This window comes from Panthera tigris, chromosome D3 (assembly GCF_018350195.1).
Source record: "Panthera tigris isolate Pti1 chromosome D3, P.tigris_Pti1_mat1.1, whole genome shotgun sequence".
NCBI classification, from domain to species: Eukaryota; Metazoa; Chordata; class Mammalia; order Carnivora; family Felidae; genus Panthera; species Panthera tigris.
In genome coordinates, this window is record NC_056671.1 from 29,028,980 (window position 1) to 29,056,936 (window position 27,957).

The window sequence follows — 27,957 nt, forward strand, 5'->3', positions numbered from 1 at the left end:
CTTTAATACCCATCACCTATTTAGCCCATCCTCCCCACACACATCCCCTCCAGCAACTCTCAATTTGTTCTCTGTATTTAAGAGTCTCTTATGGTTTGCCTCCCTCTCTCATTTTATCTTATTTTTCCTTCCCTTCCCCTATGTTCATCTGTTTTGTTTCTTAAATTCCACATGAGTGAAATCATGATATTTGTCTTTCTCTGACTGACTTATTTAGCTTAGCATAATTACACTCTAGTTCCATCCACATTGTTGGAAATGGCAAGATTTCATTCTTTTTGATTGCCAAGTGATATTCCATTGTATATATACACTATATCTTCTTTATCCTTTAATCAGTTGATGGACATTTGGGCTCTTTCCATAATTTGTGTATTGTTGATAGTGCTGCTATAAACATTGGGGTGCATGTGCCCCTATGAATCAACATGAATATATTAATAAAAGAGAGAAATACAATTATGGAACAATACAATTGTACAAATACAATTATGGAAAATATTTTACTTCATGTATTCAATACTAATATGCTCATTATAAAACTAAAAAAGTAGGGGCATCTGGTGGTGGAGTCACTTCAGCTTCTGACTCTTGATTTGGGCTCAGGTCACGATCTCATGGTTCGTGGGATTGAGCTCTGTGTCAGGCTCTGCACTGACAGCATGGAGTCTGCTTGGGATTATGTCTCTGGTCTCTCTCTGTGCTCCTCCCACTTTCCCTCTCTCTCTCTCTCAAAATAAATAAACATTAAGAAAAACTAAAAAAGCAAAAAATGTGTGAAATGTTTTAATGTAATATGAACTCTTACTGAAAGCTAAAGGAAAAATACTGAGACAGGACCTTATAAATAATATCTTTAAAACCACAGAGTTACGGGACACCTGGGTGACTCAGTCAGTTGAGCGCCTGACTTTGGCTCAGGTCATGATCTCACCGTTTGTGGGTTTGAGCCCCACATTGGGCTCTGTGCTGACATCTTGGAGCCTGGAGCCTGCTTCAGATTCTGTGTCTCCCTCTCTCTGCCCCTCCCCCACTCATGCTCTGTCTCTGTCTCTCAAAAATGAATAAACGTTAGGGGCGCCTGGGTGGCTCAGTCGTTGAGTGTCCGACTTTGGTCATGATCTCGTGGTTTGTGAGTTCGAGCCCCGCGTTGGGCTCTGTGCTGACAGCTCAGAGCCTGGAACCTGCCTCAGATTCTGTGCAAACCCCACCTCTCTACCCGCCCCCCCCCCCACCGCTTGTACTCTGTCTCTCTCTGTCTTTCAAAAATGAATAAACATAACAAAAAAATTTTTAATGAATTAACATTAAAAAATATATATTTAAAACCACAAAGTCACACATGAAAGTTAAATCTTTTTATACATCATGCTGAATTTCTAGAAAAGGTGTAGAAGTAATGTCTGTTAAATCTATAAATGATGCTATATTTATTGGAGGAGGCCTCACATTTCAAATATGATGTCCCCTGTTATATATATGGAGCTTTATTTATTTTTTATTTAACGTTTATTTATTTTTGAGACAGAGAGAGACAGAGCATGAACGGGGGAGGGTCAGAGAGAGGGAGACACAGAATCTGAAACAGGCTCCAGGCTCTGAGCTGTCAGCACAGAGCCCGACGTGGGGCTCGAACTCATGGACCGCGAGATCATGACCTGAGCCAAAGTCGGCCGCTCAACCGACTGAGCCACCCAGGCGCCCCTATATATGGAGCTTTAAATACCACAGATCAGGGGACAGCAAACTGTGGCCCCTGGGCCAAATCCAGCCTGCACCTGTTTTTATAAATAAAATTTTATTGGAACACAGTCACGTCTATTTGTTTATACATGGTCCATGTCTGCTTTCGTTGTATGAAGGCAAAGTTGAGTAGTTGTGACACAGCCTGTATAGCTTGTACAGCTTTTAGGGCTGCTATAAGAAAACATCACAAAATGGCTCAAACAACCGAAATTTAATGTCTCACAGTTTGGGAGGCTAATGTCCAAGATCAAGGTGCCAGTGGGTTTGGTTTCTTCTGAGTCTCCTCTCCTTGTCTTGGAGATGGCCATCTTCTTGCTGTGTCCTTACATGGCCTTTCCTCTGTGCACTTATCCTTGGTGTCTCTTCCTCTTCTATAAGAACACTGGTCCTTTTGGGGGCACCTGGGTGGCTCAGTCAGTTAAGCGTCCGACTTCAGCTCAGGTCACGATCTCGCGGTCCGTGAGTTCGAGCCCCGCATCGGGCTCTGGGCTGATGGCTCAGAGCCTGGAGCCTGCTTCCAATTCTGTGTCTCCCCCTCTCTCTGCCCCCCGCCCCTGTTCATGCTCTGTCTCTCTCTGTCTCAAAAATAAATAAACGTTAAAAAAAAATTAAAAAAAAAAAAAAGAACACTGGTCCTTTTGGATTAGGGCCCCACCTTATGACCTCATTTAACTATAATCACATCTTGAAAAGCCCTGTCTTTAAATATAGTCACATTGGGGTTCAGGGATTTGTTTTAATTTGTTCAGATTGCTGTAACAGATATACTGTAGACTGGGTGGCTTAAAACAACAGAAATTTCTCACAGTTCTGGAGAGTGGAAAGTCTCAGGTCAAGCTATTGGCAGAGTCAGTGTTTGGTGAGAGTCCATTTCCAAGTTCATAGATGGCCATCTTTTTGTTGCGACCTCACATGGTGGGAAAGATGAGGGATCTCTCTGGGGTCTCTTTTATAAGGGTACTAATCCTATTGATGAGACTTTACTTTCATGACCCAATCACCTCCCAAAGTTCCCCACTTCCTAGTGCCATTACTTTTGAGGTCAGGATTTCTTTTTTTTTTTTTTAAGTTTATTTACTTATTATTTTGAGAGAGAGCACGTGCAAGTGGGGGAGGATCAGAGAGAGAGGGAGAAAGAGAATCCCAAGCACACTCTGCCTGTCAGCATGGAGCCTGATGCAAAGCTCAAACTCATGAACCTTGAGGTCAGGACCTGAGCCAAAGTCAGATGCTTAACCAACCCAAGCCACCGACATGCCCAGAGGTCAGGATTTCAACATGAGTTTTGTAGGACACAAACATTCAGACCATAGCAGGCTTGAACATGTATTTGGAGGGAACACAATTCAGATAATAACAAGCCTGTGAAACCTAAAATACTATCTAGCCCTTTACAGAATAAATTTCCTGAACTTGAGGGTGTGGATAATAAACTATAATATGTCAACATTCTACACTGTATACAAATATCTTTAAAAAAGCAAAGCTTGTAAATTAGGCAACACAATAGTCCTAAACTGTACCATATAGAGAACTTACTTGTTTTGTAATTGAATTGTTTTGCAAAAACTAGAGAAGGTATCTTTTTCCTGAAAAATAGAAGGCAGAAGTGTTTTTCTGAAGATAATTTTATGTCTTCTCTAATTGATTATTTTTGTAGCAAACGCTGTTAAGTTAACCTCCTATTTCTCCCATTGGTGAGAGTGAAATCCCCCACCCTGCATAATATAAGACAGCTAAATGCATGACACCTGACACTGGCCTGATGCCTGAAAGAAGTTTATTACTCACATATATTCACAGCTGAGGGAAAGAAAGCACATAAACACCACGCGTAGGTTGCACTCAGGAACAGAGCAAACCATTAGGAGTAATGGGAGGCAGCAAGAGAGTGAGCTGTTACCTGGTTTCTACCAGAGAATGTGATTAGCTCCTGTGAATAATTCATAGGCTGGCAGGGTGAGGTGAGGATAGGACAATGATAGTGAAACTACATTGTGATAAACAAAGTTTATCACAACACCTTAAATTCATATTATACTACTTTACAGAAAACAAAGTTATAATTTCATTTACTCCCCTTTACCTGGATTTACCTGGATTAGGAGCCTTTCCTGTAGGGCAAGGAGCATGTTGGCAAGAGCAGAGGAATCCACGTTTTGGCCTGGGGGGCCCTGTGTGGCTCAAAGATGTTCAGGCAATGTGTGAAATTTTAATTCTTACACACAACATTAGAAACCAAGTTTGTCAGGGGAAACTTTCAGTCTTAGATTACCAATCTAATTTGCCTTACTACTAGCAAACCCTCATTACACCAACTTTTTCACATAACTTTTTCAACTTCATTCTTCTTCCAAATAATCCCAACCTTTTTTGATCCTTTGCTTTTCTGTTAAAATTTTAAAGTGAGCCTGTCCATGTCTACCCATAAAAAATGTCTTATTTTCTCAAATGATTTTTTCCTTATCGAGGACATTTTTTTCTCATTTACTCTGTTAATTAAGCTAATTACATTGACTGATTTTGAAATGTTAAACTAACTCGCATTCCTTGAATAAACGCCACTTGGTCATGATATATTATCCTTTCTAAAGTATTGCTGGATTGGATTTGCTAATATTTGAAGACTTTCACTTCTGTGTTCTTGCGTCATTGTTCTGTAATTTTCTTTCTTTGCAATGTTCTTGTCAGATTTTGGCATTAGGATTATTAAGCCTCTGAAAATGACCTAGGAAGTGTTCCCTCCCCCCTTTGTTTTGTAAAATACTTTCTGAAAAACTAGTATAATTTAGTCCTTATATGATTAGTGGAATTCACCACTTGAGTCTGAAATTTTATTTCTAAGAAGGTTTTAAATTATAATTTTAGAGGGTTTCTGTTTGTTTTGTTCTGTTTTATAGGGCTATTCAGATTTTTTTTTTCTCTGTCCGATTTGGTAAGATCGATTTTTCAAGGAATTGTTAATTTTATCTAAGTTGTCAAATTTGTTGGCAATTTGTTGTTAAATTTGTTAATAATACTCCCTTATTATCCTTTTAATGCCGAAAGTATAGGTGTCTCTCCTCTTTCACTCTTTATATTGGTAATTTGTGTTTTCTCTCTTTCTTGGCCAGTTTTACAGGGGGTTACCAGTTTTATTCAACTTTTGAAATATTCTGCTTTGGCTTTGTTGATTTTCATTATTCATATGTTTTGTATTCCATTGATTTCTGCTCTTGTTTTTTACTTTCTTTGGGTTCATTTCTTGTCATTTTTAGTAGCTTAAATTATGTTTTCTAACCTTTTTTTTCTTTTCTAATATGTGAGTGTCCTCCAAGTACTGTTTTAGCAGCATCTCATGAATTTTGAAATATATTTTCATAATTTATCTTAAAATATCTTATTTCCTGGGGTGCCTGGGTGGCTCAGTCGGCTGAGCGTCTGACTTCAGCTCAAGTCATGATCTCACGGGTTTGTGTGTTCAAGCCCCATGTTGGGTTTGTGCAGATAGCACAGAGCCTGCTTTGGATTCTCTGTCTCCCTCTCTCTCTGCCTCTCCCCAACTTGTGCTCTCTCTTTCAAAAATAAACATTAAAAAATTTATATACAATTTTTTGTCAGGTTAGCTAAGATACAGTGTATACAGTGTACTCTTGGCTTGGGGAGGACATACCCGTGATTCTTCACTTACATACAACACCCAGTGCTCATCCCCAAAAATGCCCTCCTCAATTCCCATCACCTGTTTTCCCACCCCGCCAAATTGTTTTAACTAAAAAATATTTTATTTCCCTTATGATTTCTTCTTTGATACATGGTTATTTGTAAGTGTTATTTAATTTCCAAATATTTGGGGATACTTTAGTTATTTTTTTGCCTTTGATATCTATTTTAATTCCATTGTGCTTTGAGAAAATCCACTGTATGCTTTCAATTATGCTGACATTATTAAACTTGTTTAACAGGACAGCATTAGTCTATCTTGATGTATGTTTCATATTAATTTGAAAAGAATGTGTATCCTGCCGTTGTTGGGTATGGTGCTCTGTACATGTCAATTAGGTCAAGTTCATTAATGGTATTATTTAATTCTCCGAATTCTTTTTTATTTGGCCTATGTGTTCTATCAGTTGCTGACAGAATTTTTCAAATCTCCTTGAAATGTTTGCAGATGTGTCTATTTCTTCTTTTACTTGTGTAAAATATTTATTTAATGTACTTATTAAATTTTAATTTTTGATTTAATGTATTTTGAAGCTATATTTTTAGCTGTATAAACATTTAGGATTATGTCTTCAGGAAGAACACACTCTTTTATCATTATTAAATGTCCTTCTCAATATCTGGTAATACTCCTTATCTTTAGGTCTACTTTTTCTGATCTCAGTAGCCACTCCATCTTTCTAGTGATGATTGTTTTTCACAAAATAATTTCTTTGCATCCTTTTCCTTTCTATTTCTCTGTGTCTTTATAACTAGAGGGTATCTTTTATAAAGAGCATATAATTGCATCTAATTTTTCTTGCAGAATGATAATCTCTGCCTTTTAAAAAGATTTTATTTTTAAATAATCTCTACATCCTTTGTGGGGCTTGAACCCACAACCCTGAGATTAAGACTTGCATGCTCTACCAACTGAGCCAGCCAGACACCCCAGTAATCTATGCCTTTTAGAGAGTGTGTTTAGTCCACTAACTTTAATTATTGGAACAGTTTGCTTCATGTTTACTATCTTTGTTATGTCTTTGTCCCTTATCTTCTTTGTTCCCTTTGCTTCACCTTTTATACCTTCTTTGGATGAATCAAGGAATTTTTAAGGTTCAATTTTATCTCATTTGTTGGCTTTTTAAGTATACCTCTTGCATATTTCTTAACAGTTGCATTACAATATGTGTTTTTAGGGGCGCCTGGGTGGCTCAGTCGGTTAAGCGTCCGACTTCGGCTCAGGTCATGATCTCACAGTCCATGAGTTCGAGCCCCACGTTGGGCTCTGTGCTGACTGCTCAGAGCCTGGAGCCTGTTTCAGATTCTGTGTCTCCCTCTCTCTCTCTGACCTTCCCCCATTCATGCTCTGTCTCTCTTTGTCTCAAAAATAAATAAACGTTAAAAAAATTAAAAAAAAAACAATATGTGTTTTTAATTTATCACAACATCTTAAATTAATATTATACTACTTTACAAAAAACAAAGTTATAATTTCATTTACTCCCCTTTATGCTATTATTGCAATTTATTTTACTTCTTCATATGTTATAAACCCAACAATACTTTATTATGTTTTTGCCTTAAACAATTTATAGATTTTTTAAAAACTTTAATTTTCTTTCATCCAAAAGAAATTCATTGACATCTGCATACTGCCTTTAATGAATTCTCTCAGGTTTTGATTTTCTGAAATATCTCAATATGTATTGCTTTTAACTTTTAAATAAGTTTTGTTGAACATAGAATTCTTAGTTGACAAGTAGGGTTTCTTTGTTTTTCTTACACCACTGTGAAGATTTCATTTAATTGTCTTCTGGCTGCCATCATTTCTGATGAAAAGTCATCTGTAATTATTTTTTATTGTTTCCCTACTGGACTGTCCTTTGTTGTTATTTTTGCCTTCCATCCTTTGTTTTCAGCAGTTTCACTAGGTTTCACTAGGTTCTTTTTTTTAAATGTTTTTATTTATTTTTGATACAGAGAGAGAGAGCATGAGTGGGAGAGAGGCCGAGAGAGACGGAGACACAGAATCTGAAGCATGCTCCAGGCTCTGAGCTGTCAGCACAGAGCCCGCCGCGGGGCTCGAACTCACAGACTGCGAGATCATGACCTGAGTTGAAATCGGATGCTTAACCGACTGAGCCACCCAGGCGCCCCTTCACTAGGTTCTTCTTTATGTTTGCCCTTTCTGGAATTCCTGAAGTTTTTGGATTTCAGGGTTAACGTCTTTCCTCAGTTTGGGGGAGTGGGGAGGAATATGGCTGCTATCTCTTAAGATAATTCTTCTGCTCCATTCTTTCCTCTCCTTCTAAGACTCCAATTACATATGCATTAGATCAATGATTCTCAAAGTGAAATGTGGTATAAGAACTTCTGGAATTCTTCAAGAACCTTTTAAGAGATCCACAGGATAAAAACATTTATTATAAGAATATTCTCATAAGCATTCAATGTAGTTTTCTAGAATCTATATGATGTGTGATATCACAAAAGATTGAATGCTGAAGCACTTTTGAAGATCCAGCTGTCTTCTATTATATTAAGGAGATTTGCATACACACACACAAGTCAAATGGTGCCACTCTTCTCACTACTTCTGTTTTGGAAAATACAGTATTTTTATTTCATTTTTAAAATATGTCATTTATGTTAAAATTTGTTATTGGCTGTGTGCCCCCTCCCCAACTCATATGTTGAGATCCTAATGCCTGATCTGTGAGAATGTGACCTTACTTAGAGATAGGGTCTTTGTAGAGGCAGTCAAATTAAAATGAGGTCTTTAGACTGGGCCCTAAGCTAACATGACTGGTGTCCTTATAAGAAAGGGAAATTTGGAGACAGACACACACACAGGAAGCATGTCATGTGAAGATGAAGACAGAGATTGGAATAATACTTCTATAAGCCGAGAAATGCAAAAGATTGAAGTAAGCCACCAGAAGCTATGGAAGTCATTCAACAGATTCTTCCTCATAATCCTCAGAAGGAACCAGCCCTACTGATAACTTGATCTCAGATCTCTAGCTTCCAGAGCAATGAGACATTATGGTATTTTGCTACAGCAGTGCTAGGAAACTAATACAGCATGTATTTGGCTTATTGTTTTTTAATGAATTAATAAATATTTCTAAAATTCTTCAGTGAACTGAAGAGCTCTTTATACTCTTAAAATTACTGAGAACTCCAAAGTGTTTTTGCTTATGTGAGTTTTATATATATATATTAACTGAGCCAACTGAGCCACCCAGGTGCCCCTAAACATTTTTTTTAAAAAATGTATTTAAATAATAGAACCATTCTGGAAGCCCTCAAACTCTGGACTATGTGTCATTAGCCCACTATCTGCTTGAGATTCATTCCTCTGTGCAAGTTTGTAGCTGCTATTGGCAAGAGGATTAGTCTGATAACAAGCTACCTATACAGGTACTTTGAGAAGGTATTTAGGTTATAACACCAAACATTCATGTAATAAGACATTATTAATGTGTTTTTGTCTGTGAAATCTCCCATTTTAAAGAGTTTTTTAAAATTCAAGTATTATTGACATACAATATTATATTATTTTCAGGCATATAACATAGTAAGTTGACATTGGTATACACTGTGAGATTTTTACTTTTAAAGTGGCATATACACCCATATTTCTTTGGAATTTCACATGGCCCTGCTAATCAGCCCTCAGGATTTCACATGGATGACCCTCAGGAGTCAGAAAGTAACCTAGGATATCTCTCTATCTAAGAGTCTTACAGTACCTATTCTCTATTAAATGCCTTTCACAGCTCCAGAATTCTACAGTCAGTAGAAAGCAGCAACTGCATCCTCCAATCCACTTCTTTATTTTAGACTGGACACATCCTTGTAGCTACTGTCTTGTTACTTTTCAGGACTGGTAGGCAGAGATATGAGTGGGCAGCACACTTAATATGGAATCCCTGGGATGGTGCTGATTTACAGTCACACAACCAGATCCATGAGACCCACAGTGACATAAATATGTACACAGGAGCAAAGATACATAAAGATACACACACTGATGAGCACTTCAGGTACACACAGACACACTGAGTGACATACAGAGTAACATATACAGCATACACACACTCATAACTGGACCTGTGAAACCCACAGATTTACAAAGGTGTGTATCTACCCAGACACAAACTAGAATTGTGAGAGAACAGCCACACACATACAGGTTTACAGATTCACCTGTACAAGACATGCACACACTGTTACACAGAACACAGACACAGATGATTCTCTGAACCATCCACAAATAGTTACAGGCAAAAACACACAGAGGGGCACAGGAGCAAATACACACATAGTCATTCACTCAGACCTGTGAGACACACACACATACACGAGCACATATCTATACAAACTCAGACCAGACCTGTAAGTCAACAGCTATATGCCATCACATACAGAATCACACCAGACTCACAAACCCACAAGTGCAAATTACACTTCCATGTACAGAAAGCTTACACACACACACACATCCAGACACATACCAGAACTGTAAGAGAGCAGCCAGATACAGGCCCGCAGACCAGATTGCATGCATACACTCTTTCTCAGAGGCACACCCATATACACACACACATGAGAAATGAGGCAAGAAACACACAGAGTCAAAATGAACATAGGGTGATTGTGCAACAGATACAAAGAAACAAGATCTGAGAGACCCACAGAGACACAAATATATATACACAGGCTCACCTATACACAAGGACTCACACGATAACCAGCCCTATAATACAACAACCACTCACCACCACACTCACACATTCACAACCAGACTTGTGAGATTCAGATACACACAGTCTCACACCCACCCAGGCTTTTGCCCTGGGGTTGCTATTGAACACTGTCTGCACTGAGCACAGCTCGCTGGTGTCAAATGAGACCCTGTATGTGGCCAAGCCTACCTGTAGTCAAGGTAGGGGTCTGAAAAGTTTCCAGTCTGCCTCACCCCAAACTAGCTCTCAGGAACCTGGTAATAAACTTCTTTCTGGAGTTACTCGGCCTGGGTTCAAAGCCTGGCTCTTCATCCTCCTGGCTGTGTGAACTGCGACAAGTTACCCCACCACGCTGTGCCCAATTTTCCTCATCTCTAAAACGAAGGTAATAATATTTACCAAACCTCACTGAGCTGTTGTGAATGGTCTGCCAGAAAATACATGTCAAGCTCTTTCCAGGCAAGAAAGGTGCCTGGCATGTTGTTGGTCCTCAATAAATATCGGCATCATCACTGTGATAAAGTTAGGGGACTGTGCCAGAGCTGTACCACAGCCCAGATCCTCCTTCCCAAGCTCCTAAGGGTGGGCAGTCCCACCAGGGCTCGGGCTCTCCCTTCTTCGGGGTCCAGGGTGCAGGCCACCACCTCTAGGGTCCCTAAGACCAGAGGCCTGAGGATTCGCAAAAATGAATGTGGGTCGGAGCCCACCCGACGCCATCTGGAGGCATGGACGAACTGATAGGATATTTCCACGTTTCTGGGTACCGTCCTCTCACATCCCCAATGAGAGAGAGAGAGAGAGAGAGAGAGAGAGAGAGAGAGAGAGAGAGAGAGGAGGGAGAGAGAGAGAGAGAGAGAGAGAGAGAGAGAGAGAGAGAGAGACACTCACTCCACTCATTCACTCACGCACCCACCCACCGAGACACAAGAGCCTTACGCAGCAAAGAGTGGGAGGAAGAGTGGGGCGGGGCCAGAGAGTTTAGTTGCTGCGCTGGGAACTACATTTCCCAGAAGGCTGTGCTTACAAAGCCGGTTCGCGTCGAGGTGCCAGGCAGCTCCGGGACCCCGACTGCATTCTCTCAATGGAGTCCGCGCCAGAGCGACGCAAAGGCTACCGGAAGTTGTAGTTCGCGTCCGGTCCGCGCAGGCGTACTTTCCCGCGGCGGTCGCTGAGCTGCTCCTTTGTGGCCGTGGGTCCGCTTTTGTGGGAGGCCGGCCCGCTTGCTCGCACATCTGTCCGAGCGTCGGTCGGTCTGTCAGTCCGCGGAGGGGCCGCGTTCTACGCCCGCTGCCTCCGGACGGCTGAGCTTGAGGCCGGCCCTGGTCCCCCGACGCAGTGCCCCAGGTCGCGGGTGATGGGGCGTGAGCGCAGCCTCGGGTGTGTGGCGCTTGCTGAGCCAGCTTGACCCCGACCTTGAGGGGAACTCAGGAGTCTCCGCGTGCGTGACCGTGCAGCCGGGAGTGCGCGTGCAACCCCACGGGGCTCCCCTGCAGGCTGTCCCTGAGCCCCAGGAGCAGGACCCGCGCCTCTGGGCCTGGCCTGGGGCCCAGGAGGCTGCAGAGCTGCCCACGCCTCCGGGGAACACTGCCGAGGGGCGCCATGGAGACCCCTGCCCCGAAGCCCCAGGAGACAGGTACAGTTGACTCTTCTAGTCACTGGGTCTGTGGCCTTGCGCTTGAGACTGACACCCAGAGATGTCAGCCTAGTTTCCCAGAAGCACCTAGCAGAGTCAGGCCACCGTGCGCACCCGTTTACTTCCACGTCTCAAGCATGCTGAAGAGGAAGGGAATGGCAGTAGTCTTCCTTCTTGATTGGAGTACCTGAGACACTGGCAGAATTAATCCCTGATGCCTATCGGATTGTGTTGGATACTGGGGCTCCCTCCCCACCCCACCTATATGGGCGGTTCCTGACTTCTCTCTAATCCTACCCCATGCCAGGGGTGGAGTGGGCTCTATTTAGTTCAGCCATGCGCCTGGTGGCTATGGGCAGAACAGCCCCTTTGACTCATTTCTCCTCCTCAGCTCTGCCCTCCCAGGAGCCTGCTCTTACCCTCAGAAAGAATCCAGAGGATAAATTGGGTCAGGGTCTCCTGGAAGCCAGGTCCGAGGTGAGTGGTTGTCTTTTTTTCCTTCTGAACATCTCGCTCTTTATAAAGGGGGTTGGCACTTTTCTCCTGCCTGGGATCTTCAAGTCATTCAAGGACCACCTCTCTCCCTCTCCCAATCTGGGGTGCCTGCTCTCCTGTCCTTAGGAAGCTCTGGGCAAGGGAACAGCTCTGGTAGAAGAGTCCAAGTGTGCCCTTGAAATGAGTGTCCCTTCCAGCTTGATTCAGCCCAGTGGGTGGGTCATTTGCCCAGCATTATAGCAGGAGCTCAGAGGAGTGGTTTTAGTGGAACCCAAGCATGTAGATGACAGCTCACACAATCACTTCAGTCACCTTCACATGCAGACCTGGGGGATGGCCCTCCTTGGGGAGAATTTTCTGGGATGGAATCAGGTAGGGGGGTGTGGAACAGTTGAAGGAAAGGCTGCATTGCAGCACCAGGGTAAGAGTGTTGGTAGGGGGGTGCGTCCCTGTCTGCATTTCCACTGTACGGACCCCGAAATGGGGTTGTCAAGGAAAAACCTGGAGTTTTAGCAGATTTGGGAGCTCAGCGAGGAATTGGCCCTGGGGCCACTTCTGCAGCTAAGTAGGGCCCAAATTCCTCCTTTCACAGACTTTGGGTTTTGTTTCTCATTTTGTTCTACCACCTAAACTACCCCCATCCTTCACAGTATTTAAAAGGGTACAGTTGATAAAGAGAGTGTTCAGTAGTGAGAAGGGCTGGAGGATGGAGGGTCCTTTGACTTTTTTAGGGTTTTGTGATTCTGTTAACCTCCCACTTGAAAGGGGTCTGATTACGGAAAAATAGAAGTAACTATAAAAACCATGTTATGAGATGTGCCTAGCTTCTGTAATGTGTTAGAATGCTCTTTTGTTCTATAAAAAGCTCAAGATTGAAATGGCTGTCAAATGCTGTATGTGATCTTTGATGGGTCAGAGATCCAAAAAATTCAATCAAAGGAAGTTTGGGACAATTGAGGACATTTGAAAATGGATTTATCTTAGATCGTATGGTATCAACATTAAATTTCTTGGGTGTGATGATAACACTGTGATTGGGTAAGAGAATATCCTTAGAATATACAAGGTGAAGCATGTGGGGTAACATACGATGTCTGCAACTTACCTTCGAATGGTTCAATAGGAAGTGTGCATGCACTTGTGAGTGACTCCCTCAAGGTAGTACCTTTCTTGTTCATAGGTGTTATTCCTAAAGAATCAGCTTGTTAGATCCTTGAGTAACTGGTCCTCCTCTCCTGAGTAGTCTTCTCTCCCAGCAGTCTTACTCAGACTCACAGTCAAGTGTTTTGCTCTCCTGGGACATCCCCCCCCCCCCCCGCCCCTACAGTCTTTTCTGACTTCCTTGCCAGTTTCAGTACCACACATTTGATTCCCACACCTTCCCCCTGGGATTTGTCTCCTATTCTGTTCTACAGAATGAATGCACACCAGACATGGGCTTCTCCCAGTGGGTTGGGAATACCCTCAGATGGGCCTTCACAAGGCTCAGATCCTATCTTGCCCTTGCCTTTTGACACCCTCACACAGAAGCCGTGTAGCCTCTGATAGCCTCCTTTCTCCAACACCACATTCTGTTGTCTCTGGAGCTTGTTTCTGCCTATGTTTCTCCTTTCTTCTGCTAATGCCATGACCATTATGCTTCATCCCTGCCTGCCTCAGTTATGGGCATGTTCTCAGCATGTGTCCTCACCCCCACTTTCTCATCTCCATGAAATCCAGTGGGTTTTCTGAATCACATTTATTGAGGTATAATTTATATAAAGTTCTCCAATTTTAAGTATAGGATTTGATGAGTTTTGTTAAATGTAACCAGCACCACAATCATAACATAGAACATTTCCATCACCCAGAAAGTTGCTTCATACCCGTTTACAGTCAGTCCTCTCCCCCAATCCTGTGGCAACCACAGTTTTGCATTTTTTAAGAATTGTGTATGGAAATACATAGTATGTAGTGTTTGGTTTCTTTTTAAAAAGATTTTTTTAATGTTTATTTATTTTTGAGAGAGAAACAGAGACAGAGACAGAGCATGAGTGAGGGAAGAGGGAGAGGGAGACAAAGAATCCGAAGCAGGCTCCAGGCTCTGAGTTGTCAGCACAGAGCCCAATACAGGGCTTGAACCCATGAACCGTGAGATCATGACAGCTGAAGTTGGACTCTTAACCAACTGAGCCACCCAAGCGCTCCTAGTTTTGTTTTTTAAAGATTTTATTTATTTATTTTTTTTAAGAGGGAGACCTGTGAGTAGGTAGAGGGGAACAGAGAGAAATCTTAAGCAGGCTCCACTCTCAGCACAGAGCCCAACGTGGGTTGCAGTCCCATGACCCTGGGATCATGACCTGAGCCAAAACCAAGAGTTGGACGCTCAACCAACTGTGCCACCCAGGTGTCCCTAAATATTTTATTTTTAAGTAATTTCTATACCCAACATGGGGCTCAAACCCATAACCCTGAGATCAAGAGTTGGGTCTGCCAACTGAGCCAGCCGGGTGCCCCACGCAGTCTTTAGTTTCTAATTTCATTTAGCATAATGCTTTGAGTTCATATCGTTATGTGAATCAATAGTTTGTTCCTTTTTATTGTTAAATAATATACCATTTGTATTAGTTTACAAGGGCTGCCATAGCAAAGTGCTACAGATGGCTTAAACAACAAATTTATTGTCTCAGTTCTGGATGTTCAAGATCCAGATTTCAGCAGGATTGGTTTCTTCTGAAGCTGCTCTTCTTGGTTTGTAAAGGTACCTTCTCCCAGTGACTTCACATGGTCTTTCTCTGTACATGTCTGGGTCCAAAGTTCATTTTATTATCAGGACACCAGTCCTATTGGATGATGGCTCACTATAATGACCTCATTTTGCCTTAATTATCTCTTTAAGGACCCTCTCTCCAAGCATGGTCATTTTTCTGAGGTACTAGGGGCTGGGACTTCAACATGTGAATTTGGAGGGGTCACAACTCAGCCCAAAAGACTGACTGTATGGATATTTACAATTTGTTCATCCATCTACTAGCTGAGGGATATTAGGTTGTTTCCAAGTTTTGGCTATTACAAGTAAACCTGCTATCAATATTTGAGTACAAATACAGATATTTGTACTCTGTTTTAAATTCTCTAGAATAAATTGTTTTAAATTCTCTAGAATAAATACCTAAGTGGAATTGCTGAGTCAAATAGTAAATATATGTTTAATTATCAATTTTATCGATCATTTCCAAGAGCCATCTTTTGATTTGATTTTCTCTATTGAATTTCTGTTTCCTATTTCATTGATTTTAGATCCATATTATTTCCTTCCTTTACTTATTTTGGTTTCTTTTTTTAAAATTAAAAAAATATATTTATTTATTTTTGAGAGAGAGAGAGAAACAGAGACAGAGAGTGAATGGGGGAGGGGCAGAGAGAGAGGGAGACACAGAATCTGAAGCAGGCTCCAGGCTCTGAGCTGTCCATACAGAGCCGGATGTGGGGCTCGAACTCATGAACCATGAGATCATGACCTGAGCCAAAGTCAGTTGCTTAACCGACTGAGCCACCCAGGTGCCCCTACTTATTTTGGTTTCTTAAAGTTGAAACTCAGATATTGATTTGGCACCTTCCTTCTTTTCTCATATACCATCCAATGCTATAAATTTCCCTCTTAGCACTACCTTAGCTACATCCCACAAACTTTATGTTGTATTTTCATTTGTATTCAGTTCAAAATAGTTCCAGTTTCCATTGTGATTTCTTCTTCCAACCATGTGGTATTTAGGAATGTGTTGTTTAATTTCCCAATATTTAGAGGATTTTCCAGATATCTTTCTATTATTGATTTCTAGTTTAATTCTGTTGTAGTTAGAGAAGGAACTTTTGTATGATTTGAATTTTTTCAAATTTACTAAGATTTATTTTATTGCTCAGAATGTGGTTTACCATGGGTAAATGTTCTATATACACTTGAAAAGAATGTGTCTTCTGCTTTTGTCAACTAGAGTGTTATGTGAATGTTAATTAAGTTGAATGATGTGTTAATTGTTTTATATCCTTACATATTTTTTGCTTATGTGTTCTATCAATTATTGAGAGAGATTATTGTTGAAATTACCAAGTATAATTGTGGATTTGTCTTTTCAGTTCTATCAGGTTTTTGCTTTATGTATTTTGAAGCTCTTTTGGTAGGTACATCTATAATGTTGTGAGCTTTTAATGAATTGCTGTTGTGATGATTACAACATTACATAATCACATAGTGATTATTATGTAACATCTCTCTTTATCTCTGATGATGTCCTTTGCTCTGAAATCTGCTTTGTCTAATGTTAATGTAGCCACTTCAGCTTTCTTTTGATTAGTATTTGCAGGATATATCTTTTCCCATTCTTCTACTTTTAAACTACCTTTGTCTTTGTTTTTCTTTTTTTCTTATTTGATGTTTATTTTTATTTATTGTGTATGTGTGGTGTATTTGTCTTTGTTTTTTTAATGTTTATTTATTTATTTTGAGAGAGAAGGATCATGCACAAGCCAGGAAGGGGCAGAGAGAGGGGGAGAGAGAATCCCAAGCAGGCTCCACACTGTCAGCATAAAGCCCAACACGGGGTATGATCTCACCAACCAAACCGTGAAATCATGACCTGACCTGAAATCAGGAGTCGGACATTTAGCCGACTAAGCCACCCACGTGCCCTTGTCTTTGTTTTTGAAGTGGGTTTCTGTGGCTGACATATAGTTGGGTCTTAATTTTTTAATTCGATTTGACAATCTTTAATTTTTAATTGGAGTATTAAGACCATTCACATTTATTTATTTGTTTACTTTAAGTTTATTTATTTATTTTGAGAGAGAAGGAGTGTGTATATGCAAGCAGGGGAAGGGCAGAGAGAGAAGGAGAGAGAGAATTCCAAGGAGGCACCACACCTGCAGTGCAGAGTGGTGGCTCAGTTTCACAAACCATGAGATCATGACCTGAGCTGAAATCAAGAGTTAGACACAACCAAATGAGCCACCCAAGCACCTTAAGACCATTCACATTTCTTTTTTTTTTTAATTTTTTTAATGTTTATTTATTTTTGAGACAGAGACAGAGCATGAACGGGGGAGGGTCAGAGAGAGGGAGACATAGAATCCGAAGCAGGCTCCAGGCTCTGAGCTGTCAGCCCAGAGCCCAACGTGGGACTCAAACTCACAGACTGTGAGATCATGACCTGAGCCGAAGTCGGATGCTCAACCGACCGAGCCACCCAGGTGCCCCAAAGACCATTCATATTTAATATAATTATGGCTATGACTGGATTTACATCTGCCATTTTGTTATTTGTTTTCTATAGGTCTTGTGTCTTTTTTGTTTGTTTCTCCTTTATGCATTCTTATGAGGTAAACAAATACTATTTTAGTATACTCTTAATTTCTCTGATTTTGTTAACTTATTTTTTCCTTTTAGTTGCTTTACTAGATGCTAGAGTGAATTTGACTTTGTTGAGTGTTGGCTTTTTTTTGGAATTCTTAAATATTTCTGGAATTTGTTCTGGGCGGGCATTGCTTAGTATTAGTTGGATCTTTCAAGGCTTGCTCTCTAGGTTTTGTTAAGGTGGAGCCAGAGAAGGCTTTAGTCTTGTGCTAATTTTGTCAGACCACTGAAACTCTTCTCTTCTATGGACTTTTCTCGGTGCCCATTCAGCAGGAGGGCATTCCACTCTGGCTGGTGAGACCATAAACTACCCCCAACCTTGTGTGAGTTTTAATAATTGTTCTACCTACTTCTTTCTGGTGTTTCTTTTCCTGGTTTGGGGTTGTTTCCTCCCAGGCACATGCCTATTGGTCCTCAGTCAGTCTCAAGTGGATCCAGAGTTCTGGGTCCTCTGCTCTGGCATGTAGCCCTAGAAATTTTAATCACCTGGACACCCTAAACTCTGTTCTCCTTCAAGTTGGTGAGACCACAGGTTCTGTCTGGGTCACCACTCCCCACACTCTAGTCTGGAAACTGCTTCCAGGTGGGAAGATCGGGTGGCTGTGGGGCTCATTTTGTTTCCCTTCTGTCAGAGGTCTGTTCTGAGCTGCAACTCGTCTAGTGTCTTGAATTCAATCATTGTTTCATACATTTTGCCCAGTTTAGCAGTTGTCTGAGGGAACAGGGCAAACCTGGTCCTTGTTACTTTTTTGTGTCTGGAAGCAGAACATGAAACGCAGTTTTTACCAGGCTGCTTCTTCTTCACTCTGCCAGCCCACACGCAGAATCTGTTCTTGTCCCTCTCTCCTGCCTTCCCTCTGTCCATCCTGCTGCAGAACACAGGCATCAGCACCTCAGAGCATGTGTCTTCATCCTCTGGCCACAGCGACACCTCCCACTGCTCCTCATCCATGACGCCAGAGCTCCGTGAGCGTGAAGTATCAGGACACACCCCCCTGCTGGAGCCTAACTCACCCCATTTCTGGGCGCCAGTGTGCTCTGCTGTGGCCTGCCCCTTCTCTAATGCTTGAGACAGGAGACATCCCTGACACGATTCTGGACGCGGCACGTGCTGCTGTTTGTTCTCTTCTCATAGAGCCAGGGCAGGGTCTCCAGCCTCTTGGTGTGCCCAGCCAGAGAGGCCGGAGATGGCCAAGCGGGGACTGACAGACGCTGCGCCCTTTCCTTGGTACCTGAGACTGGGATACCTTCACTCTGCTTTATTTTCTCTTCAGCCACAGGAGGCCCCACTGCTCCCAGTCTTTTCCCTAGCTGCAGGAAAACAGGCTCAAGGAAACTGGGTGGCCGGACCAAAATCATACTGCTAATCCCTGCCCTGCTTTGCTTTTCCTTCTTCTTTGAAAAGTAATTTTTTTTTTTAATTTACAAAACCAATATTTGCTGTGTAACAAAGTTAATAATCTTCTCCTTTCCCTGTACCTACAATCACATTTCCTTAAGACAACCAGTGTCCTCAGTTTTGATACTTATTCTTCCACATGTCTTTCCTTGTTCACATGAGCAGCTTCCAGCATACGTAGACATAGGGCTTAACCATATTGTTTTAAAAATGGGATCAGACTGTACACATTCCAGTGCTTCCCTTTGTTTTTATGGACGTATAATTCACATACCATAAAATCCGTCCTTTTCAAGCGTACAATTCAGTGGTTTTGAGTGTATTCACAAGGCAGTGCAACTGTCAACCGTAGTCAGTTTTAGAACATTTCTATCACCCCCAAAAGAAGCCCTATATCCATTAGCTATCACTCTAGCCCTCAGCAACCACTAATTTGCTTTTCGTCTCTCGGTATTTGCTTATTCTGGGCATTTCATATAAGTGGGATCATACTATATGTGGCCTTTTTTGGCTTCCTTCACTTAGCATAATGTACAACGCATACCTTTGGATAGCTGCATTATTTTCCGTGGTCTGCCTGTAGGCGCCTACCCTAATTTAGTCAACCATCCTGATGCCTTGGTTGGTTGGTTTCTGGTAAGTACAATGCTGGCAATACTCAGCCTTGCATTTGCTTCCTTATGTGCAGAAACTTTGTTTCTACAGTGTGAATACCCAGAAGGGTAGAACAATTCCCACTCCCACCAAAAATGCTTCCTCATTGCCAGGATGCCAGGTTTTAATTAGTGCTCCCCTGATAGGTAAAAAGTGTTACATTATTTTGTTTCAATCTACGTTTTCCTGACCCAAAAAAAAAAAAAAATCATTACTCTTTTTATATGTCCATTGGAAATGTGCAGTTCTTCCTCCTTGAATGGCTTTTTCTTATTTTTAAAATTTTGAAACTTTTAAGCAGAGTAATAACAACCCTCTGTGTACCTACTTGGCAAAATTAATGACTAAATTGTGTCATATTTGTTCCAAATCCTTTAAAAAAGTAAAATATTGCAGGTAAAGGCAAGAGGTTTTTTTTGCATCCTCCCTGGCCCCCCATCTTCTTCTTCCCCTGCCCTCCTCAGTCTGTGACAGTATCAGAGGATGGTGACGAACGGCAAACACCAAAGGGTACCTGCCATCTGCCAGGCACTCGAGTGTGTGCTTCACACACAGTAGTAATTCATTCAGTCCTCTCTGTGATTAATGACATAGGTACTGTTAACAGACAAGGAAACTGAGGCACCCCCAATTCATAGAGCCAGGAAGGGCAAGAGTGGGTAGCCCACCCAGGCCATTGGGCTTAGAGCCTGTGCTCTCATCCGCCACACAGTAGAGCAAGATGCACATCTGAGTATCTGTAAACTCCACGCGGTGCTGTGTGTGGTTCTAGACGGTACCGTGTCAGGCATCACACTGGGCATGGTTTCCCTCAGCCTGCTTTTGTGCCCACCACACTGTGCTCTGAAGAGCTCCCCACAGGACGAGTTACTCCGCCGTGTTCATTTTCAGTGCTGCACAGTTTTCTGTGGTATATTCATCCCTACCGGTTAATGGGCGTTCAGCATGTTTCCAGTGTTTTCTCAGTTACTCGGGCTGGATAGGAATCTCAGAGTGAACTTCTGAGGCACAGGGAACACACACTCTCGGCTTCACTAGAGAAAGTGGAGCAGGTTTTGCTCTCCAAAATGGATGTCCCCCTGATATCTATCCAATGGTGTAAGACCATCTGTTTCCCCACGGACCTGCCCCCACTACTTCCTTTCAGACTTTAAACATTGTGCCTCTCTGCTGTGTGTGAAATGGTATTTTATTAATCATTTCTGTGTATCTAGTGTAGCTGAGCGTCTCCTCATGTGCTTATTAGTCATTTGTCAGTGTTCTGTGAATTGTCTGCTTAAACCCTATGCCCATTTTCTTTTTTCTTTCTTCTTAGTGATTTGCCAGTGTTGCATGCAGAAAATGTAAACCTTCATGGAAGAAACGTAAATCGCCCCCTCCTGGTTTCTGGGTTTCCTGTCATGCTAGCCAGGGATTTAGGGAACTATCTCCCAGCAGCGCCCACATTTAGATCCTTGTCCCACCGAGACTTGCATTTTGCGTGTGTTATAAAGAGTGGCTTTATCTTTCCTACTGTGTTATGTTGGTGTTTGTCTGAAGTCGGGCTGCCGTAACAAAATACCACTGACTTGGCGGCTTAAACAACAGAAATGTATTTTCACACAGTTCTGGAGGCGGCAAGTCTGAGATCAGGGTGCCAGCAGGGTCCGGTTTGCTGAGGCTCTCTTCCTGGCTCTTGCTTCTCTGGATGCGCAGCAGGGAGAGAGATCTCTTGTCCTCTTCAAATGCAGCCACCAAGCTTGTCAGATCAGGGCCCACCCTTATGGCCCCTTGTAACCTCGGATACCTACTAAAGAGACCCTGGCTCCAAATACAGTCATGTTGGAAGTGAGGGTGTCCACATATGATTTCAGGTGGACACAGTTCTGTCCACAGCAATGGTGAAAACTGTCTAAAAGTATAAACCACTTTTTTAAAATTTTTTTTTAACATTTATTCATTTTTTGAGAGACAGAGCATGAATGGAGGAGGGGCAGAGAAAGGGAGACACAGAATCCAAAGTAGGCTCCATGCTCTGTACTGACAGCACAGGGCCCAAAGCGGGGCTCAAACTCATAGACCGTGAGATCATGACCTGAGCCGAAGTCAGAGGCTTAACCGACTGAGCCACCCAGGCACCCCAAGCATAAGCCACTTTTAGAGCTGTTGGTCAAAGCTCTGGTGGTCCCTAAGGATGCCCCCACTCTTCCTGACCTCCTGGTAGGCAGAAGGCCTCATCTCAGGGCCTGACATTGTGTACCACGGTGCCTGACCATGGGTGCTGATGCAGGTCCAGGGTTTCCAGAGAAACCTGATGACCCCTGGGAGCTTGGTTGCATGCCAGTCACTCCCAGCAAACACTTACAAGATGGGAGTCAGGCCTCCCCTGCTTGGTTTGTTCTTCATTGTTATGTCTAATGTAATGCCCTGTCTATGATTTAAGCCAAGATCCCACAGTACCCGTGTCTTTGAAGAAAGACACACCTTTGCCACCTTAGGTCAGCGCCCTGATGGGTCTGGAGAGCTTATATACTGCTATCAAGGGGGATGCAGAGTGGAATTGGAGCGTGAAGAGCTAGAGGAACATTGGGGATGGCAGCCTGGAGGCTCCAGAGCTGGTGAGGAGCCCCAGGCAGCAGAGGAGCCTGGGGTTCTAGAACAGGAGTGCCTGCACATGTCAGTGACCACTGTTGGGGAGAGTGGGAACAGGTCAGGACATGAGCTGAGGGAGGACAGGGGAACAGGGGTCTGGTGGGAAGGTGTGGGAGGCAGGCAGGCAGAACACAAAGTGGCTCCCTTGGTCCTTTGGGCCTGTGCTTATAAGTAGAGTTTACTTCCTTAGGGTGTAATAATGGCTTCCTGCCCAAAGTAGGGTCCTTTTGCAATGGTGAGATTTGAATAGGGCTTCTGGGTTCTTTGTACTAGTCTTTCAAGTTCTTAAGCTTGACATTCTTAAGCCTGGGAAGCATAGCATCTTACCCAGAACTTACAGCAGCCTCCAGCCCACTGAGGCACCTGCACCAGGGCTGGCCAGTTAGCTTGGCCCTCCCAGTCCAGAAGGCCAGGGTCTGCATGGCCATTCCTGGTTCAGACATGGTGTGTATGTTGGGCTGTAGATAGATGGCATCTACGTCACAACCTTCCATACTCAAGAGAAGGTCACCCAAGGTTAACCCTTCATTCCTAAGGTCCTGAGTCGACATGTGGCTCCCTTGGAACCATGAACGAAGTCTGAATCACTCCTGTCCTGAGTGAATGAGAACGTGTGTGTCATTCCAGGAATCGGTGACTTTCAAGGATGTGGCTGTGGACTTCACACAGGAGGAGTGGGGCCAGCTAGACTCCCCTCAGAGGGCCTTGTACCGTGACGTGATGCTGGAGAACTACCAGAACCTTCTTGCCCTGGGTAAGATAGTTCCTCAAGCTCAGCCTGCAGTCTGGGCATTCTGCCATGCCAATAGGTATTCCCAAGCCTCCCTTCGGTGCCAGGCCCAGATGTAGGAGATGTGGTCTCTGCACTCATGCTGGGCCTGGGCAGTGCATGGTAACTGCCAACATCCTTGCCTGGAGGTGGGGCTGGTCCCAAGGTAGGGGCCAGAAGAGAGGGAGGAGATGGACGGGGGCCTGGGAGCCCAGCCTGCCCTGGAGCTTTCCAAGGGAGATAGAGAGGGGAACATTAGTACCCACGGGGTCCTCAGAGTACATGCTTCATTTGAGGTTCTGCATGTGAGACCCCCGTCCCCGGGGATGGCGTACACCTCTTAGTGCTGGGCTGTCCTGCTGTGGGGAGCCACAGCACTCAGAACCACACACACCACGTCCTCCCTACAAACAGGACCCCCAGTCTGCAAGCCAGATGTGATCTCCCACTTGGAACGAGGCGAGGAACCGTGGTGGATGCCCAGAGAAGCCCCTGGAGGGGCTTGTCCAGGTGAGCAGGGAACACAATGGAAGGATGTACAGACCCTTGCCTCAGTGCTCACACCCCCGTCCCCGTGTGGTCCTGCTTCCTTCCTTCAACACATACGTTGAACACCAACTGTGTGTGGGCAACTGTGCTGGAAATTCAGCGGTAAGCAAAACAGGCAAAACCTCTGCCTTCTACTAGCGAGAGACAGAAATAATGTCCACATCTCTGGAAACATTCAACAAGTGGCAAATGGACAGGGGGCAGGGAGTGTGTGGAACCGGGGCTTCACTCACCGAGAAGAAGGCAGAGTCAGCCTTGGGTTGGGAAGGGAGGGGGATCAAGGTTCGCAGAAGTGGCTCCAATGGAGATCATCCCCCTGGCATGTGAGGCTGACAGGAGACTGATTTAGCTTTTTTTTTTTTTTTTTTTTTTTTTAATTTTTTTTTTCAACGTTTTTTATTTATTTTTGGGACAGAGAGAGACAGAGCATGAACGGGGGAGGGGCAGAGAGAGAGGGAGACACAGAATCGGAAACAGGCTCCAGGCTCCGAGCCATTAGCCCAGAGCCTGACGCGGGGCTCGAACTCACGGACCGCGAGATCGTGACCTGGCTGAAGTCGGACGCTTAACCGACTGCGCCACCCAGGCGCCCCTGATTTAGCTTTTAAAGAGATGTACGTACATCAGAGATGTACATACATACAGCAGTCGATGTTTCGATAAGTGAATCATGTCCAACCGCCAGACCCCGTGAGCCCTGCCCCTTTCCTGGGTCCCTGGCTCTATTTGGAATTTCCCATCTCCATCTTCCTCTGCCCCGTCTCTTGTGGGCTTGCGCCCATCTCACCCGAGATGCATGCCCCGAGCCTTGGCGTGCTCTGGCTGTTGGCCTCTCCTCTCTTCTCTGTGCTCACCCGAACCCCCGGCAGACCACAGCCTGAGTTCTAGTGCCAGTTCTCCGCGTGCTTATGGAAGATTGCATTTTCTGTTTCTTACAGAAGGGGAGCCTGGGCATGAGGTGAAGGATGAGTCGTGTCAACGACAGGGTGTTCACAAGGAAGAGCCTTACCAGGAGCCCATCACTGAGCCACTGGTAAAGTCTAGCATCCACAGCCCCGGTCTGGGCAATGGGTGGGCCCGAGAGCGTCCGGCAGCCTCTCTGGTGAGGGGTGAGGCCACACTGCAGAGGCCACCGCCCACCAGCTGCCGGGACATTTCCCTGGAGAGGCACCAGCAGGGCCATGAGGTGTCTGAGAAGGATTTCCCCTCTGGGCGTACCCTCTTCACCCCCCAGAACATTCCTGAAGAAGCAGACCCTCCTGATGGGTCCACCGAGGGCTTCCGGTCTGGTGAGGCGGCCACGAAGCACCGGAGAGCAGGCGCAGGGAGAGGCCCGTGCAAATCTGGTGATCACAGTGAACACCTGGCCCCAAGCAGGAGGCGGGCGGCGGCCTCTGGGGATGGCCTCTTCGTGTGCAGCGAATGCGGAAAAGCCTTCCGCCAGAGCTCGTCCTTGACCCTGCACCGGCGGTGGCACGCCCGAGAGAAAGCCTACAAATGCCATGAGTGCGGCAAGGCCTTCACCTGGAGCACCAACCTCATCGAGCATCAGCGCATCCACACCGGCGAGAAGCCCTTCTTCTGCGGCGAGTGCGGCAAGGCCTTCAGCTGCCACTCGTCGCTGAATGTGCATCACAGGATCCACACAGGCGAGCGGCCCTACAAGTGCAGCGCCTGCGAGAAGGCCTTCAGCTGCAGCTCGCTGCTCAACATGCACTTGCGCGTGCACACAGGCGAGAAGCCCTACCAGTGTGGCGCGTGCGGGAAGGCTTTCAACCAGAGGACGCACCTGACGCGCCACCAGCGCATCCACACGGGCGAGAAGCCCTACAAGTGCGGCGCGTGTGGGAAGGCCTTCACCTGCCACTCGTCCCTGACTGTGCACGAGAAGATCCACAACGGGGACAAGCCGTTCAAATGCGGTGACTGCGACAAGGCCTTCAACAGCCGCTCACGCCTCACGCTGCACCAGCGCATCCACACGGGGGAGAAGCCCTTCAAGTGTGGCGCGTGTGGCAAGGCATTCAGCTGCCACTCGTACCTGGTGGTGCACCAGCGCATCCACAGCGGGGAGAAGCCCTTCAAGTGCAATGAGTGCGGCAAGGCCTTCAGCTCCCACTCCTACCTCATCGTGCACCAGCGCATCCACACCGGGGAGAAGCCCTTCGACTGCAGCCGCTGCTGGAAGGCCTTCAGCTGCCACTCGTCCCTCATCGTGCACCAGCGCATCCACACCGGGGAGAAGCCCTACAAGTGCGGCGAGTGCGGCAAGGCCTTCAGCCAGAATCACTGTCTCATCAAACATCAGAAGGTCCACGCCGGGGAGAAGTCGTTCAGATGTAACGAGTGTGGGGAAATGTTCGGCTGGAGCGCCCACCTTGCCGAACACCAGAGACGACACAGCGAGGAGAAGCCCTTTGCCATTCAGTTCAACAAGCACTTACTGAGCACCTACTACGTGCCGGGCAGCCTGCTGGGCACGGGGGGCACGGGCGTGAGCGGCGTGGACCCACTCAACGCCCTGGACGTGGCAGAGCTCTTGTGCGTGGTGCAGCCCTCGGCCAGCAGGACTTTCCCGCTGGGCAGCAAACCTGGAAATTAGCATGGCGTGCTGGTTGTCATCAGCCTCGCTGCTTCCCCAGAAAGCACTGCGGCTCAGATCCACGTGCCTCAGATACAAGACTGGCCCTGCCGCCTGTGCCCATCTCCCCACGTGCTGGGACACCTCTCTGAGCGGTCGGCACCACCCTGGGAAGGGCTGCCCTATAGGAGGGAAGACGTGAGGGCCATTTGAGGATGTCCCGTCGTCCTACTTTCCTTGGGCTTACAAGTCACCGACCTGGGGAGTAGGTCTTACCTGAGGACAAAAACAAGGTATATTGATCATTGTGTCCTTGGGACCGGCTCCTGGCATGATTTCGATCAGGAATTTATTTCCTTTGTATGCTGTTATGTTTAGAATAATAATAATGGTAATAATAGAAACAAACAGAGTAAGTATGAACGCTGTTCTTTCCAAGTGAACATTATTCTGTTCTGGGAGAGGAGAATAATCTTCACTGGCGGGGGTTTGGGAAAAGGCAGATTTCCCGGCCTGGCTTCATTGAAGCAGCTCTACTGCTGGTGACAGCACCTCCATCTCAGAAGCATATGGCCCAGCATCAGCGTAGCCAGGTCCTGACACACCAGCTTCGTCCTGGTGGGAAATGGTGAGCACACAGGCTGGTGCCCGGCGTTCATCCAGGGTGTGGTGTTGGGGATAGATGTGTCTAGAAGCACGCCTTCACCCGGGCTGGCCAGTCCGCCCGCAGGGCCTCCCTCTGCTCACCGGTTCAGCCCTGTGGGAGGAGCCCCTCTGAGGGGACCTGTCCCCCTGCTCTCTTCAGAGGTGGACGGCGTTCATCTGGAATTAATGTTTATTCCACGCAGTCCTAAGCAAATCCAAGCTGCTTTCTCAGTGATAATACTTTATGTTTATAGAGAGAGCTATAGTTTATGAAATGCTTTTTAGTATACTTTTTAAATTATGGCAGCAAAATGACCACATTTCGGGAAATGTGGAATTAAGGAAAAGACTCCCATAATTGCTAATAAAACTGCATTTCGCACTTTGATACATTACCTTCTGCTTGTTTCAGAGTGGATTTTTACGTTACTGCAAACATAGTGTATATATCACTTTAATCTTTTTTTCCCACCTACTGCATAGCAGAATTTTTTCCCAAGTAACTGCACTGTCCTTGGAGTTACATGTGTTTTAAATGGAGGCATAATGTTCTATTAAATATTCTTTTATTGGATGTTGAAGTTATTTCCATGTTTTCACTATTATAAATCATTTCACAGTTATAAACTATTCTTCATAGAGCATCTTTTTGGGTTTTGTTTGGTTTTGTTTTTTAAGATTTTATTTTTGGGGTGCCTAGGTGGCTCAGTTAAGTGTCTGACTCCTGATTTTGGCTCAGATCATGATCTCACAGTCGTGGCACTGAGCTCTGCATCAGGCTCTGCACTGACAGCACAGAGCCTGCTTGAGATTCTGTCTCTCCTTCTCTCTCTGCCCCTCCACCGTGCACACCCACACTCTCCCTCTCTCCCTCTCTCTCTCTCTCCCTCTCTCCCTCTCTCCCTCTCTCCCTCTCTCCCTCTCTCTCTCAAAATAAACTTAAGGAGCACCTGGGTGGCTCAGTCAGTTAAGCATCTGACTTCGGCTCAGGTCATGATCTCACAGTTTGTGGGTTCAAGCCCTGCATTGGG

At 44.7% G+C, this 27,957-nt stretch overlaps 1 protein-coding gene across 1 annotated transcript; it reads left to right on the forward strand.

Annotated features, from left to right (window-relative positions):
- The first annotated feature begins 11,350 nt into the window (after window positions 1-11,350).
- On the forward strand, window positions 11,351-27,616 carry ZNF74 (zinc finger protein 74). The gene is made up of 5 exons (XM_007091585.3): window positions 11,351-11,814; window positions 12,206-12,291; window positions 23,010-23,136; window positions 23,566-23,661; window positions 24,639-27,616. Exons 1-5 carry the CDS (start codon window positions 11,781-11,783, stop codon window positions 26,300-26,302), a joined length of 2,007 nt encoding a protein of 668 aa, XP_007091647.1. The 5' UTR covers window positions 11,351-11,780; the 3' UTR covers window positions 26,303-27,616.
- The last annotated feature ends 341 nt before the right edge of the window (window positions 27,617-27,957 follow it).

What these genes read in the sequence shown, in the direction of transcription:
- ZNF74 (XM_007091585.3), top strand. Translation starts at nt 11,781, where the DNA reads ATGGAGACCCCTGCCCCGAAGCCCCAGGAGACAG. An exon ending in CCCGAAGCCCCAGGAGACAG is followed by an intron (nt 11,815 to 12,205) that starts GTACAGTTGACT and finishes TCTCCTCCTCAG; the next exon opens with CTCTGCCCTCCCAGGAGCCT. An exon ending in TCCTGGAAGCCAGGTCCGAG is followed by an intron (nt 12,292 to 23,009) that starts GTGAGTGGTTGT and finishes GTGTCATTCCAG; the next exon opens with GAATCGGTGACTTTCAAGGA.